At 54.7% G+C, this 16203-nt stretch overlaps 1 protein-coding gene across 1 annotated transcript in view; it reads right to left on the minus strand.

The window, feature by feature from the left end:
* LOC132824134 (tetraspanin-4-like) overlaps nt 1-11375 on the minus strand; it is a 34904-nt gene extending 23529 nt beyond the window's left edge. The window contains exons 1-2 of the mRNA XM_060838376.1: nt 11058-11375; nt 3546-3737 (exon numbers count right to left, since the gene is read on the minus strand). Coding sequence (XP_060694359.1) covers nt 3546-3737; nt 11058-11375 — 510 coding nt within the window. The remainder of the gene's footprint in view (nt 1-3545; nt 3738-11057) is intronic.
* Nucleotides 11376-16203: the final 4828 nt, after the last annotated feature.

A 16203-nucleotide genomic window follows, 5' to 3' on the forward strand; every position in this document is an offset into this window, starting at 1 on the left:
ATCAGTTAAATTCCTGGTAGGCCGGTTCTGAAACATTGTTTAAAAGGAAGGTGAAGTGCAATGTTATCAGCTTGTGTTCATCGACACTCCAATCCAACAAAGCCAACTCCGAAACTGAAGATTAAATTCTCCTGCACTGTGTGAATATGTTGTTTGATTGAATGGTCGTTGTAAATGAGCAGGAAAGTGTTATCTTCGAGTAAAAAATGAGGTCTGCAGATGCTGGAGATCACAGCTGCAAATGTGTTGCTGGTTAAAGCACAGCAGGTTAGGCAGCATCCCAGGAATAGAGAATTCGACGTTTCGAGCATAAGCCCTTCATCAGGAATAAGAGAGAGAGAGCCAAGCAGGCTGAGATAAAAGGTAGGGAGGAGGGACTAGGGGGAGGGGCGATGGAGGTGGGATAGGTGGAAGGAGGTCAAGGTGAGGGTGATAGGCCGGAGTGGGGTGGGGGCGGAGAGGTCAGGAAGAGGATTGCAGGTTAGGAAGGCGGTGCTGAGTTGAGGGAACCGACTGAGACAAGGTGGGGGGAGGGGAAATGAGGAAACTGGAGAAATCTGAATTCATACCTTGTGGTTGGAGGGTTCCCAGGCGGAAGATGAGGCGCTCCTCCTCCAGCCGTCGTGTAGTTGTGTTCTGCCGGTGGAGGAGTCCAAGGACCTGCATGTCCTCGGTGGAGTGGGAGGGGGAGTTAAAGTGTTGAGCCACGGGGTGATTGGGTTGGTTGGTTCGGGCGGCCCAGAGGTGTTCTCTGAAGCGTTCCGCAAGTAAGCGGCCTGTCTCACCAATATAGAGGAGGCCACATCGGGTGCAGCGGATGCAATAGATGATATGTGTGGAGGTACAGGTGAACTTGTGGCGGATATGGAAGGATCCCTTGGGGCCTTGGAGGGAAGTGAGTGTGGAGGTGTGGGCGCAAGTTTTACATTTCCTGCGGTTGCAGGGGAAGGTGCCGGGGGTGGAGGTTGGGTTGGTGGGGGGTGTGGATCTGACAAGGGAGTCACGAAGGGAGTGGTCCTTGCGGAACGCTGATAGGGGAGGGGAGGGAAATATATCCTTGGTGGTGGGGTCCGTTTGGAGGTGGCGGAAATGGCGGCGGATGATACGTTGTATGCAGAGGTTGGTGGGGTGGTAGGTGAGAACCAGTGGGGTTCTGTCTTGGTGGCGGTTGGAGGAGCGGGGCTCAAGGGCGGAGGAGCGGGAAGTGGAGGAGATGCGGTGGAGGGCATCGTCGATCACGTCTGGGGGGAATCTGCGGTCCTTGAAGAAGGAGGCCATCTGGGTTGTGCGGTGTTGGAATTGGTCCTCCTGGGAGCAGATGCGGCGGAGACGAAGGAATTGGGAATATGGGATGGAGTTTTTACAGGGGGCAGGGTGGGAGGAGGTGTAGTCCAGATAGCTGTGGGAGTCAGTCGGTTTATAATAGATGTCTGTGTTGAGTCGGTCGCCCGAGATAGAAATGGAAAGGTCTAGGAAGGGGAGGGAGGAGTCTGAGACAGTCCAGGTGAATTTCAGGTCGGGATGGAAGGTGTTGGTAAAGTTGATGAACTGTTCAACCTCCTCGTGGGAGCACGAGGCAGCGCCGATACAGTCATCGATGTAGCGGAGGAAAAGGTGGGGGGTGGTGCCAGTGTAGTTGCGGAAGATGGACTGTTCCACATATCCTACGAAGAGACAGGCATAGCTGGGGCCCATGCGGGTGCCCATGGCAACTCCTTTAGTTTGGAGGAAGTGGGAGGATTGAAAAGAGAAGTTATTCAGGGTGAGGACCAGTTCAGTCAGTCGAAGGAGGGTGTCAGTGGAAGGGTACTGGTTGGTGCGGCGGGAAAGGAAGAAGCGGAGGGCTTTGAGTCCTTCGTGATGGGGGATGGAGGTGTACAGGGACTGGATGTCCATCGTGAAAATAAGGCGTTGGGGACCGGGGAAGCGAAAATCCTGGAGGAGGTGGAGGGCGTGGGTGGTGTCCCGAACGTAGGTGGGGAGTTCTTGGACTAAAGGGGACAGGACCGTGTCGAGGTATTGGGAGATGAGTTCGGTGGGGCAGGAGCAGGCTGAGACAATGGGTCGGCCGGGGCAGGCAGGTTTGTGGATTTTGGGCAGGAGGTAGAAACGGGCGGTGCGGGGTTGTGGGACTATGAGGTTGGAGGCGGTGGATGGGAGATCCCCTGAGGTGATGAGGTCCTGGATGGTCTGGGAGATGATGGTTTGGTGGTGGGAGGTGGGGTCGTGGTCAAGGGGGCGATAAGAGGAGGCATCCGCGAGCTGGCGTTTGGCTTCAGCGGTGTACAGGTCAGTGCGCCAAACTACCACCGCGCCTCCCTTGTACAGGTCAGTGCGCCAAACTACCACCGCGCCTCCCTTGTACAGGTCAGTGCGCCAAACTACCACCGCGCCTCCCTTGTACAGGTCAGTGCGCCAAACTACCACCGCGCCTCCCTTGTACAGGTCAGTGCGCCAAACTACCACCGCGCCTCCCTTGTACAGGTCAGTGCGCCAAACTACCACCGCGCCTCCCTTGTACAGGTTATCTGTCAATCCATGCTGAATCAACCCAGTCCCATTCCAATTGGTCAGATTTCCTCCAGGAATGAAGCGATCCCAAAGATGGACAAATTCCTTTTTGTTCTTTGCCGAGACAATGCAGACCAGATGGGTAGAATGGCCTTATTCTACAGCGTTGGGATTCTATTGCTGAGAAAGAACAGAGTGGAGAGTGTGGGGCTGGAAAAGCACAGCAGGTCAGGCGGCATCCGAGGAGCAGGAGAATCGACGTTTCGGGCATCAGGAATGGACTTTTGCCTGAAACGTCGATTCTCCTGCTCCTCGGATGCCGCCTGCCCTGCTGTGCTTTTCCAGGCCCACACTCTCCACTCCGGACGCCTCCATCCACAGCACTCACTTTCTCCTGATGAAGAACAGCATCCCATGTGAGGAAACATGTAGCATCTACAACGTGCAAATCCAGCACTGTGAGCCCCCGTTACAGTGAGCCCTCGGTTCCCACTGCCATTCTGAGCACAGTCAGGATTACTTTCTAAAGGCCGTCCGAGAGTAACTCACATCTCCTGTTGGTGTGGGTGCCCTGAGGTTTGGTTAATACAGTCTAGTTGAGCACAATTGGCATGCTGCCTCTAATCAACAGTCAGTTGGATGTGTCGTTTGACAGGGTCCCTTAGTTATTGACAGTATGGCCTTCATACAGGCCTGGCAACACACTGGCACTGAAACTCATATACTATGTTAAAGTGGGACCCATGTCACAGCGATGTAAAGCTGTGGTGTGAGATAGCTTGTGGTATCCATTATTCAGCTCTTTCAGCTACCTCCCATCTCGAGGATAATCTGGGACATTGCTCAGGGACAAACATCTCAGGCTTTTCTGTGGGACATGCAGCGAGTGATGGTATGATCAGGATTTGGCAGGGAATGTGGGATTAGCTGGGAGAGCGAGGAGTGAGAAAGGGACCGTGTGGGAGCACCGAGGGTTAGAGGAGGGGAACAGTTGGCATGAGGGCTGAATGGCAAGATGATTTATTGCTACTTACAGACAATAGCAGACACTTATTTTCTTTTATTGCACCAACACATCCAAGAAATCCGAGCAGCATCACCACGGAGCCTGTGCCAATGAGCAGGTTGGCAGCGGATAGGAAGGGGATGGTTGTGGAGAGGGTGGCAAAGTTTCCCTGTGTTACAGCCAACCAAATCCCAACGGCCAGGACAGCACAGCCACCCAACTAGGAAACAAGCAAAGAACACTCATCAGATGTTGCTGTGTCCCACTCTCACTGAGCAGCCCAGGATAGAACAGGCCTGGAGAACTGGCAGCAAATGCCCTGGTGTTCACCAGGGAGACAGACAACATAGCTCAGACACAGGCATGTTCTGCTCAATAATAATCACACAGAACATGAGCATCGTTCCTGGGGATAAGCACACTGACAAAATACACACTTGTAAACACACACACACACGTGCGCGCACACACACATGCACGAGCACACACGTACATACACGTACAGGCACGCACACATGAATACGCGCGCACACACACACACACACACACACACACACACACACACACACGCATTAATGAAACACTCTCTTACAAACACACAAATAGACACAGTGGCAAAGGACACCCTGACAAACACATAGACATCCTGACAAAATACACAAATACAACAACAACCATTATGACAAAACCACACGGACAAACACACAGACAGTGTGACACTGCACACGGTTACACAGAGAGTGACCCTTACCCTGCTGAATGGGCAGTGGCTCTGTACTCTCCCTCTCCCTGACATACAAAAGTCCCCACCCCGACCCCTCCCCGTGAATATACACAGTCCCCGCACCGACCCCTCCCCGTGAATACACACCGTCCCCGCACAGACCCCTCCCCGTGAATACACACCGTCCCCGCACCGACCCCTCCCCGTGAATACACACCGTCCCCGCACCGACCCCTCCCCGTGAATACACACCGTCCCCGCACCGACCCCTCCCCGTGAATACACACCGTCCCCGCACAGACCCCTCCCCGTGAATACACACCGTCCCCGCACTGACCCCTCCCCGTGAATACACACCGTCCCCGCACTGACCCCTCCTTGTGAATACACACTGTCCCCGCACAGACCCCTCCCCGTGAATACACACCGTCCCCGCACCGACCCCTCCCCGTGAATACACACAGTCCCCGCACAGACCCCTACGCGTGAATACACACAGACCCCGCACAGACCCCTCCCCGTGAATACACACAGTCCCCGCACTGACCCCTCCCCGTGAATACACACAGTCCCCGCACAGACCCCTCCGCGTGAATACACACAGTCCCCGCACAGACCCCTCCCCGTGAATACACACCGTCCCCGCACCGACCCCTCCCCGTGAATAAACACAGACCGCGCACCGACCCCTCCCCGGGAATACACACCGTCCCCGCACAGACCCCTCCCCGTGAATACACACACTCCCCGCACCGACCCCTCCCCGTGAATACACACCGTCCCCGCACCGACCCCTCCTCGTGAATACACACCGTCCCCGCACAGACCCCTCCCCGTGAATACACACCGTCCCCGCACAGACCCCTCCCCGTGAATACACACCGTCCCCGCACAGACCCCTCCCCGTGAATACACACCGTCCCCGCACAGACCCCTCCCCGTGAATACACACCGTCCCCGCACCGACCCCTCCCCGTGAATACACACAGTCCCCGCACTGACCCCTCCCCGTGAATACACACCGTCCCCGCACTGACCCCTCCTTGTGAATACACACTGTCCCCGCACAGACCCCTCCCCGTGAATACACACAGTCCCCGCACAGACCCCTCCCCGTGAATACACACAGTCCCCGCACCGACCCCTCCCCGTGAATACACACAGTCCCCGCACAGACCCCTACGCGTGAATACACACAGTCCCCGCACAGACCCTTCCCCGTGAATACACACAGACCCCGCACTGACCCCTCCCCGTGAATACACACAGTCCCCGCACAGACCCCTCCGCGTGAATACACACAGTCCCCGCACAGACCCCTCCCCGTGAATACACACCGTCCCCGCACCGACCCCTCCCCGTGAATACACACAGTCCCCGCACGGACCCCTCGCCGTAAATACACACACTCCCCGCACCGACCCCTCCCCGTGAATACACACCGTCCCCGCACAGACCCCTCCTCGTGAATACACACCGTCCCCGCACAGACCCCTCCCCGTGAATACACACCGTCCCCGCACAGACCCCTCCTCGTGAATACACACCGTCCCCGCACAGACCCCTCCCCGTGAATACACACCGTCCCCGCACCGACCCCTCCCCGTGAATACACACAGTTCTTGCACTAACTCCTCCCCGTGAATAAACACCGTCCCCGGACAGACCCCTCCCCGTGAATAAACACCGTCCCCGCACCGACCCCTCCCCGTGAATAAACACCGTCCCCGCACAGACCCCTCCCCGTGAATACACACAGTTCCCGCACAGACCCCTCCCCGTGAATACACACACTCCCCGCACCGACCCCTCCCCGTGAATACACACAGTCCCCGCAAAGACCCCTCCCCGTGAATACACACAGTCCCCGCACAAACCCCTCCCCGTGAATACACACAGTCCCCGCACCGACCCCTCCCCGTGAATACACACTGTCCCCGCACCGACCCCTCCCCGTGAATACACACAATCCCCGCACAGACCCCTCCCCGTGAATACACACTGTCCCCGCACCGACCCCTCCCCGTGAATACACACCGTCCCCGCACTGACCCCTCCCCGTGAATACACACAGTCCCCGCAAAGACCCCTCCCCGTGAATACACACCGTCCCCGCACCGACCCCTCCCCGTGAATACACACAGTCCCCGCACCGACCCCTCCCCGTGAATACACACAGTCCCCGCACCGACCCCTCCCCGTGAATACACACCGTCCCCGCACCGACCCCTCCCCGTGAATACACACAGTCCCCGCACCGACCCCTCCCCGTGAATACACACCGTCCCCGCACTGACCCCTCCTTGTGAATACACACCGTCCCCGCACAGACCCCTCCCCGTGAATACACACAGTCCCCGCAAAGACCCCTCCCCGTGAATACACACCGTCCCCGCACCGACCCCTCCCCGTGAATACACACAGTCCCCGCACCGACCCCTCCCCGTGAATACACACAATCCCCGCACCGACCCCTCCCCGTGAATACACACCGTCCCCGCACTGACCCCTCCTTGTGAATACACACCGTCCCCGCACAGACCCCTCCCCGTGAATACACACCGTCCCCGCACCGACCCCTCCCCGTGAATACACACCGTCCCCGCACAGACCCCTCCCCGTGAATACACACCGTCCCCGCACCGACCCCTCCCCGTGAATACACACCGTCCCCGCACCGACCCCTCCCCGTGAATACACACAGTCCCCGCACTGACCCCTCGTCGTGAATACACACCGTCCCCGCACAGACCCTTCCCCGTGAATATACATAGTCATGCAAGGGTTCCCTGTTCAGTTGCTCCCTCCCACAGTGAGATTCCTGTGAAGATATACATTCCCATATTTCCTCTCAAGCAACCATGTCTCGGGACAAGTGTACAGTCCCAAGGTGAGGATCCCCTTCGAACACACATCGATCCTGAAGAGATTATGTTTGTTTTTGCAGGTGGTGCCTGGGTGTTGCTGGCTGGACCTGATTTTTTTGTCTGTTCCTCGGCTCTCTCGAACCACAGTGGCCCATGTGCTGTCGGCTGACCCCCAATGCCATTCGGGAGGGCATTTCAGGGCTTTTGCCCAGTGATAGTGAAGGAGCAGCGATCTATTTCCAGGTCAGGGTGGTGACCGGCCTCGAGGGGACCTTCTCAGTGGTGGTGGTGGGGCTCCCATGTATCTGCTGCCCTTGTCCTTCTCGATCAAAGTGACCATGGGTTTGGAAGGTGCTATCTAAGGGTCTTTGGTGAATTTCTGCAGTACATCTTGGAGATAGTACACACTGCTGCTACTGAGCGTCAGTGATGGCTGGACCAGATGTGGTGCCCATCAAGTGGGGCTGCTTTGTCCCTGGATGGTGTCATATTTCTGGAGTGTTGGAGCTGCCCCATCCAGGGAAGTGGGGAGTACTCCATCACCCTCCTGACTTGTGCCGTTGTAGATTATGGGCAGGCTTTGGGGATTCAGGAGGTGAGTTACTCGCTGTGGTATCCCTAGCCTCTGACTTGCTCTTGTAGCCACGGTGTTTGTGTGGTGAATCCTTCTGAGTTTCTGGGCAATTGTACCTCCCCAGGATGTTGACAGTGGGGGAGTCAGTGACAGGAATACCATCTCGAATAGAGCCATACAGTCGCACACCCGAGTTTCCCTTGTAGTGATATACAGGGCTGGACCGTGTGAAGGTACACAGTATATCCCACAATCTCAGTGGAAAGCAATATAGATGCTCAAATGTTATTTCTAATGTCGAAGTACCACATACCACAATGATACCTGTTTACAGTTGAAAGAGAGAGACACATTTTATTGAAGCTTTGTGTCATGCCTTCATCATGGCAATTTACACTTTCCCCCTTGATTATGGGCATTCAGGTGAAATATTTTGATGATTGCTAGATTTAAAAAAACTTTGACAAAATGTGTTTTTCCTCAGCAGTACTCCAGTGCTGTACTACCAAATACTTGGCACTTTCTCTGTACAAATATACTGTCTGTCCAACTATACAGGGGATACAGGGAATTCTGGCTGTCCAGGCACAGAACTGGCCTATAGGTGACAGAGGGTGGTATTCAGCCTGGAGCTCAGTGAGCAGCGGTGTTCCCCAGGGATCAGTGCTGGAACTTCTGCTCTTTGTGACTTTTATAAATGGTTTGGATGAGGAAGTGGAAGGGTGGGTGAAGGGCTGTTGTAGGTTACAACGGGACTGTGACAGGATGCAGAGCTGGGCTGAGAAGTGGCAGAAGGAGTTCAACCTGGAAAATTCACTTTGGAAGGTGGAATTTGAATACAGAATACAAGGTTAAAGGCAGGATTCTTGGCAGTGTGGGGGAACAGAGGGATTATGCCCATGGATCCCTCAAAGTTGGCCCCCCAGTTGATAGTGTGGTTAAACAAGCATGTGGTGTGTTGGCTCTCATTAGCAGGGGTCTGGGTTTAAGAGCCGGGAGGTTATGCTGCATCTGTATAGAGCCCTGGTTAGACCACACTTGGAATACTGTGTTCAGTTCTGGTCACCTCATTATGGGAATGATATGAAAGCTTTTGAGAAGGTGCAGAGGAGATTTACCAGGATGCTGCCTGGGCTGGAGGGCATGTCTTATGAAGAAACATTGAGGGAGCTCGGGCCTTTCACACTGGGGCAAAGAAGAATGAGAGGTGATTTGATAGAGGTGTACAAGATGGTGAGAGACTTACATAGATAGCCAGGAGCCTTTCCCCAGGGCAGAAATGGCTATCACAAGGGGGCATAACTTTAAGGTGATTGGAGGAAGGTTTTGGGGCGATGTCAGAGGTAGTTTCTTTACACAGAGAGTGGTGGGTGTGTGGGATGCACTGCCAGCGATGGGAGCAGAGTCAGAGAGATTAGGGGCACTTAAGCGACTCTTGGATAGGGACATGGAAGGTATTGCAATGAAGGGTATGTAGGTTAGTCTGACCTTAGAGTAGGATAAAAGGCCAGCACAGCATTGAGGGCCGAAGGGCCTGTACTGTGCTGTACTGTTCCATGTTCAGACTTTACATACAAAAGGTGGAGGAGACCATTGGGAGACCCGAAGGGTACCTGCTTCTCTGCTGCTTTCCCCAATTCCAGGATCCGAGAGCATCATGTCAAAGCAACAGCTGGGAATACGCCAATCTCGGATTTGCCCGGTATTAGTGAAGGACAGGCAGAGGAGAGAGGATGGTTTTCTACCGCCTTGTAAATCTTAGAGAGCTAGAAGGCAAGGCACTGGGACACTTTAATCATGGGAAGGCAGCAGGGGAAAAGGTAACTCTCTACTGGGAGCAAGGCCTGGATTGATAAAGGAGGGAATTTTGGGGGGGGGAGGGGTATGTGGGGGGCTATGTGGGGAATTGTAGGGGGTGAATGTGGGGGGGGAATGTGGGGAGGGAATGTGGGGGGGGATGTGGGGGGTAAATGTGGGGGTGGAGTGGGGGGATGTGGGGGAGAATGTGGGGGTGGGAATGTGGGGGGGGAATGTGGAGGGGGATGTGCGGGGGATGTGGGGGGGATGTGGGGGGGATGTGGGGGGGGAATGTGGAGGGGATGTGGGGGGGATGTGGGGGGTGAATGTGGGGGGGATGTGGGGAGGGATGTGGTGGGTGAATGTGGGGGGATGTGGGGGGTGAATGTGGGGGGGGGATGTGGGGAGGGATGTGGTGGGTGAATGTGGGGGGGATGTGGGGGGATGTGGGGGGGTGAATGTGGGGGGGATGTGGGGGGGAATGTGAGGGGGAAATGTGAGGGTGGGTGGGGTAATGTTGGGGTAATGTGGGGGGATGAGGGTGAATGTGGGGGGAATTTGGTGGGGCAATGTGGGGGGCATAGTGCGGGGGAAATATGGGAGGGGATGTGTGGGAGACTGTGGGGGGGAATGTCAGGGGGAAATGTGGGGGGGGAATGTGGGGGGGAATGTTGAGGGACATGCGGGGTGAGAAGGGGCAAGGTGAAAGGGCAATGAGAGTGATGGGAATGTGGGGGAGGGGATGGAGAAAGGTGGATGAGGGGAGTGGGGTATGTGGGGCAGGAGAGGAAGAATGCGAAGGATGGGGAGGGGAGGAGGGATCTTTGGAGGGGGAGAGGAGGGGTGGGGTTTGGGAAATATGGGGGGGGAGGGGAGGGGGAAATATGGGGGGGAGGGGACAATATGGGGGAGGGTAAGGGCACTCGGTCATTTTGAATATTCAACCCTTCTCAGCCAAGTATCTGGGATGTGTCTGATATTGACCTGCCCTCTGCACCGAGTTCTTCAGTTTGCCACGATGTCAAGTACCTTGGTGTTTTCAGTTCACAGCTGACAAACTGTACAGCTCCCAGGGACTTTGGCAATCTCATGATAAGTGCCTGTTCCTCTCCAAGGTGTTATCCTGGGAATGTCCCTCACCGCTGGCCTGTTTCCAAACCATTCAGCTGTCTGTGTGCCCAATGAAACCACCTCCCTGTGCCCAGAACAGCTGGACAGTGTCTTTCCCAGCTTCAGCCCCACTCGCCAGTCTGTTGGCACGGTGCTCTGGTGCTGGGTGGCATTGGGGAGTGCGGAGCAGTGAGTTGCTCAGGCCGGTGGGTGTTTTGGGGAGAGTTCGACAGGAGCTGAGCCAGGCAGGGGAGATCTCCGACCGTCTACCCTGATGTGGAGCATGAGGAAGGGCCTGGTGACTAAACAGATCCCCCTGGGCACTTGGGGGCAAGGTCTAGGGTTGACAGGCTAATGCTGACCTGGATTGTATGGGGGGTCACATGGAGTGAAGTGCAGAGACTAGAAGGGGCGGGGGGGGGGATTTGAAAGCACACACACACACACACAGAGTGAAGGGGCACTTACCCAGACCAGGAGGTTGAAGATGAACATGAGGTACTTGAGACACTGTAAGCAGTTCTGTGTCACGTTACACCTTTTCAGCTCTAGGAGAAAGATAAAGGAGAGGTCCAGGTAAAAGACCACATATTTGCTGCCCTTTGACGAGGTGTACTCTGCCTGACTGGTTTTCGGTCCTGGGTTGGAGTGTAGCCCATAGAAGGAGGAGTGAGCCCGGTACAAAGTGCTGCCACGCCGGAAGGTGCCGCCTGCAGGCGGGTATTCCTTACTGTCCAGGGACGGGCTGCGGTGACAGGCAGATCCCTCACTGTCTGATCCATCCATCCCTGCAAAGCCTCGGCAGGAAACCTTCTCCCACGCCTGGTTTTCAGCGAGCACCAACTGCCGGAGCAGCCCCAGTGTCGGTGTCAGTGAGAGAGAGGGAGCAGGCTGGCCGCTTGGGGAGGGAGAGGATACTGTGCTCAGGGAGAGACAGAGGGGTCACAGCAGCAGACATTGCTCAGAGACAGCTCCCCACACACACACACTTCCAGCTAACCCAGCAAGGCAGCTCTCCCGGGGTTACCCCTTTCCCGCTCAGAAGCAGCAACTCCCATTCACAAAAACCTCACTGCTCCTCAGTCACACAGCCAGCCCTCCCTCCCTGTCTGTCAGTGTGTGGTCAGGACATCCTCTCATGCAATGTCCCAGCATCACAGTCCACCTCCTCCTGCTCCTGCTCACTGTCTGTCCCTCTCTCCTATCGGAGCCGGACTGTCAACAACCACAGCTCCCCTCCCTGTCCAATCACAGCCAGAACTGGACCAGCCATTCACAGACAGACACAGTGAGAGACAGGCACACACACACACACACAGACAGAGGGAGAGAGACACATACACACAGACAGAGGGAGAGACAGACACACGCACACAGAGACAGATAGAGGGAGAGACAGACACACGCACACACAGGCAGAGGGAGAGACAGGCACACACACACAGACAGAGGGAGAGACAGACACATACACACAGACAGAGGGAGAGACAGACACACGCACACAGAGACAGACAGACACAGACAGATAGAGGGAGAGACAGGCACATACAGACAGACAGAGGGAGAGACAGACACATACACACTGACAGAGGGAGAGACAGACACACGCACACAGACAGAGACAGACATGCACAGACGGACAGAGGGAGAGACAGACACACACAGACAGAGGGAGAGACAGACACACGCCCACAGACGGACATATACACACAGACAGACAGAGGGACAGGCACACACATACAGACAGACAGAGGGAGACAGGCACATACACACATAGACAGACTGAGGGAGAGACACACACATACACACAGACAAAGGGAGAGACAGACACATACACACACAGACAGACAGAGGGAGAGACAGGCACACGCACACAAACAGAGGGAGAGACACACACGGACACATACAGACAGACAGAGGGAAAGACAGGCACACACATACAGACGGACAGAGGGAGAGACAGACATGCACAGACAGAGGGAGAGATAGACACATACACGCACACAGGCAGACACACACACACACACACACACACACACAGATGGACAGAGGGAGAGACAGGCACATACACAGACAGACAGAGGGAGAGACAGACACACACACAGATGGACAGAGGGAGAGACAGGCACATACACAGACAGACAGAGGGAGAGACAGACACATACACACAGACTGACAGAGGGAGAGACACACAAACACAGACAGGCAGAGGGAGAGACAGACACATACATACATAGACAGAGGGAGAGACAGACATACAGACAGACAGGCAGAGGGAGAGACAGACAGACACATACACAGACAGAGAGAGACAGGCACACACACACAGATAGAAGTAGAGACAGACACATACACAGACATACAGAGAGACAGACACACACACACAGACATACAGAGAGACAGACAGACACAAACACAGACAGACAGAGGGAGAGACAGACACATACACACAGAAGGACAGAGAGAGAGACAGACACACACACAGACAGACAGAGGGAGACAGACACATACACACGTAGACAGACTGAGGGAGAGACACACACACACAGACAAAGAGAGAGACAGACACATACACACACAGACAGACAGAGGGAGAGACAGGCACACGCACACAGACAGAGGGAGAGACACACACACACACAGACAGACAGAGGGAGAGACAGACACGCACAGACGGACAGAGGGAGAGACAGACAGAGGGAGAGACAGACACATACACACATAGACAGAGGGAGAGACAGACACACGCACACAGACATACACATACACACAGACAGACAGAGGGACAGACACACACATACAGACAGACAGAGGGAGACAGACACATACACACATAGACAGACTGAGGGAGATCACACACACAGACAAAGGGAGAGACACACACATACACACACAGACAGACAGAGGGAGAGACAGGCACACGCACACAGACAGAGGGAGAGACAGACAGACACACAGACGGACACAGACGGACAGAGGGAGAAACAGACATGCACACAGACAGAGGGAGAGATAGACACATACACACAGACAGACAGAGGGAGAGACAGACATGCACACAGACAGACACACACACACACACACAGACAGAGGGAGAGACAGGCACATACACAGAAGACAGAGGGAGAGACAGACACACACACACAGACGGACAGAGGGAGAGACAGACATACACAAACAGACAAAGAGAGAGACAGGCACACAGACAGACAGACAGAGGGAGAGACAGGCACACACACAGGTAAAAACACATACAGACAGAGGGAGACAGATAGACAGACAGAGAGAGAAAAACACACAGTGACAGAAAGAGAGAGGGAGAGCGACAGACACTGACAGAGAGAGGAAAGGAGATAGACAGGAGAGGGAGGGAGGGATGGAGAGCAGCAGGGGAAACACCCATCTCCTACTCCACACTGGCATGTTATCCCCCAGTGACCCTTCGGCTCCTCACTTCACTGCACCTCCCTAATTCATCCTGCTGGGACCCCTCCAGCTCAGCGTTGTACAGACTGCCCCCTGCTGGGACCCCTCCAGCTCAGCATTGTACAGACTGCCCCCCGCTGGGACCCCTCCAGCTCAGCGTTGTACAGACTGCCTCCTGCTGGGACCCCTCCAGCTCAGTCTTGTATAGACTGTCCCCTGCTGGGAACCCTGCAGCTCAGCGTTGTACAGACTGCCCCCTGCTGGGACCCCTCCAGCTCAGCATTGTACAGACTGCCCCCTGCTGGGACCCCTCCAGCTCAGCATTGTACAGACTGCCTCCTGCTGGGACCCCTCCAGCTCAGTCTTGTATAGACTGTCCCCTGCTGGGAACCCTGCAGCTCAGCGTTGTACAGACTGCCTCCTGCTGGGACCCCTCCAGCTCAGTCTTGTATAGACTGTCCCCTGCTGGGACCCCTCCAACTCAGTGTTGTACAGACTGCCCCCTGCTGGGACCCCTCCAACTCAGTCTTGTACAGACTGCCCCCTGCTGGTACACCTCCAGCTCAGTCTTGTACAGACTGCCCCTTGCTGGGACCTGGCCACACTGCCAGACTGCCTCCTTGGACGATCATATCCACCGCTCCCTGTTCCAGTCTCTCTCCTGGTAATTCCCACAAAGGACAAGTCTGAGGTTAAATCAGGAACCACCCTGGCCATCTACAGCCACAGCAGAGGCAGTCAAAAGCTGCCAGAGATAAGTCTTTCCTCCTCAATCCCTTCAGGAATAACATCACAGACACCGGCACTCCCGACTGGAAACCCAACAGAGAGAAACATATTCCCATTTTGTGTTTTCAAAAGGCAGAAAGCAATCTGATTCATAAGGCATCTTAAAAAACTGGATAAAATAAGATAAACCATGATAAAGCAGGCCCTACGGTAAAGGGGGGTGGTGGGGAAATAAGGTTATTTATAAGAGACAGGACAGTAATAAACACTGCATTATTTCAAAATATCTTCACAAGTAATTCACGACCGGGAGGTATGCAACTCAGTTCACATCCCAGTTTATCTCCCTCCCTGTATCCCGGTCTAACTCTCTCTGTGGTTTATTTTTAAATTCATTCACAGGATGTGGGCCTTGCTGGCCAGGCTAGCGTTCATTACCAATCCCTACTTGCCCAGAAGGTAGTTAAGAGTCAGTCTGATTGCTGTGGGGCTGCAGTCACATGTAGGCCCGATCAGGTATGGATGGTAGTTCCCTTCCCCAAGTCTGGCTAGGGGGGAATCGGCCGGTTCTGGAGCATAAGTCTTCAGTACTATTGTTGGAAAGACATCAGGGCCCATAGCCTTTGTAATATCTCGTGTCTCCAGCCATTTCTTGATATCCCCTGGAGTGAATCGAACTGGTTGAGGACTAGTATCTGTAAAGTTGGGCACCAGTGGAGGAGGCCATGATGGATCATCCACTCAATACTTCTAACTGAAGATTGCTTCAGCCTTATCCTTCCTGTCACACTGCTGGGATAAAGGGTCACGTCAGAAGATCACCACCAGGTCAAAGGAACAGATTAGGACACAGAGAGGAAATCAGGTCAAAGTCAGAACAAAGGTGCAGAGAAAATGGGGGCAGTTTGACCAGCGCACGTTCAGAAATTGGGTTTTGATGGGACTCGTGATTTCCATCATGGCGGGTCCAATGAACGTGAGGCAGCTGGTTGCCACTGCACATGACAGATGGAGAGCAGGTTAAACTGTATGTGTTTCCACACGTGACCCCGTAATCAGAAGCTGGCCATCGTCATGGTGACTGAGCTTGTGGAGGTCCCAAAATGGCCGAAAGGTCGGAGGGTGATGGTTTTCTGGTCTCTGAGGGAAGCGGAGAGTCGCTGATGTCAAACAGGTCTTCCCTTGCAACTCAGTCATCACAGCCTGATGTCCATACTGAACTCATTTGTAAGTAGGTCCTTGTACATGGGATGGCCAATTCAGTGCCTGACCGAAGGTGAGGTATCAAATGATCCCCCCCCTCCCCCGCTCATAGATCTGTGGAGCCAAAGGGAGTCTTCCTGCTCTATCTGTCTCTGCAAGACCATGATGTTGACTAAGATTTATGGCCAGTATTGATCAGCTCCCATTTAATGTCTGGTTGCTCTAAATATAGTACAACTAGACAGAGCTTATATAG

This window comes from Hemiscyllium ocellatum, chromosome 18, assembly GCF_020745735.1.
Source record: "Hemiscyllium ocellatum isolate sHemOce1 chromosome 18, sHemOce1.pat.X.cur, whole genome shotgun sequence".
Lineage (NCBI taxonomy): Eukaryota > Metazoa > Chordata > Chondrichthyes > Orectolobiformes > Hemiscylliidae > Hemiscyllium > Hemiscyllium ocellatum.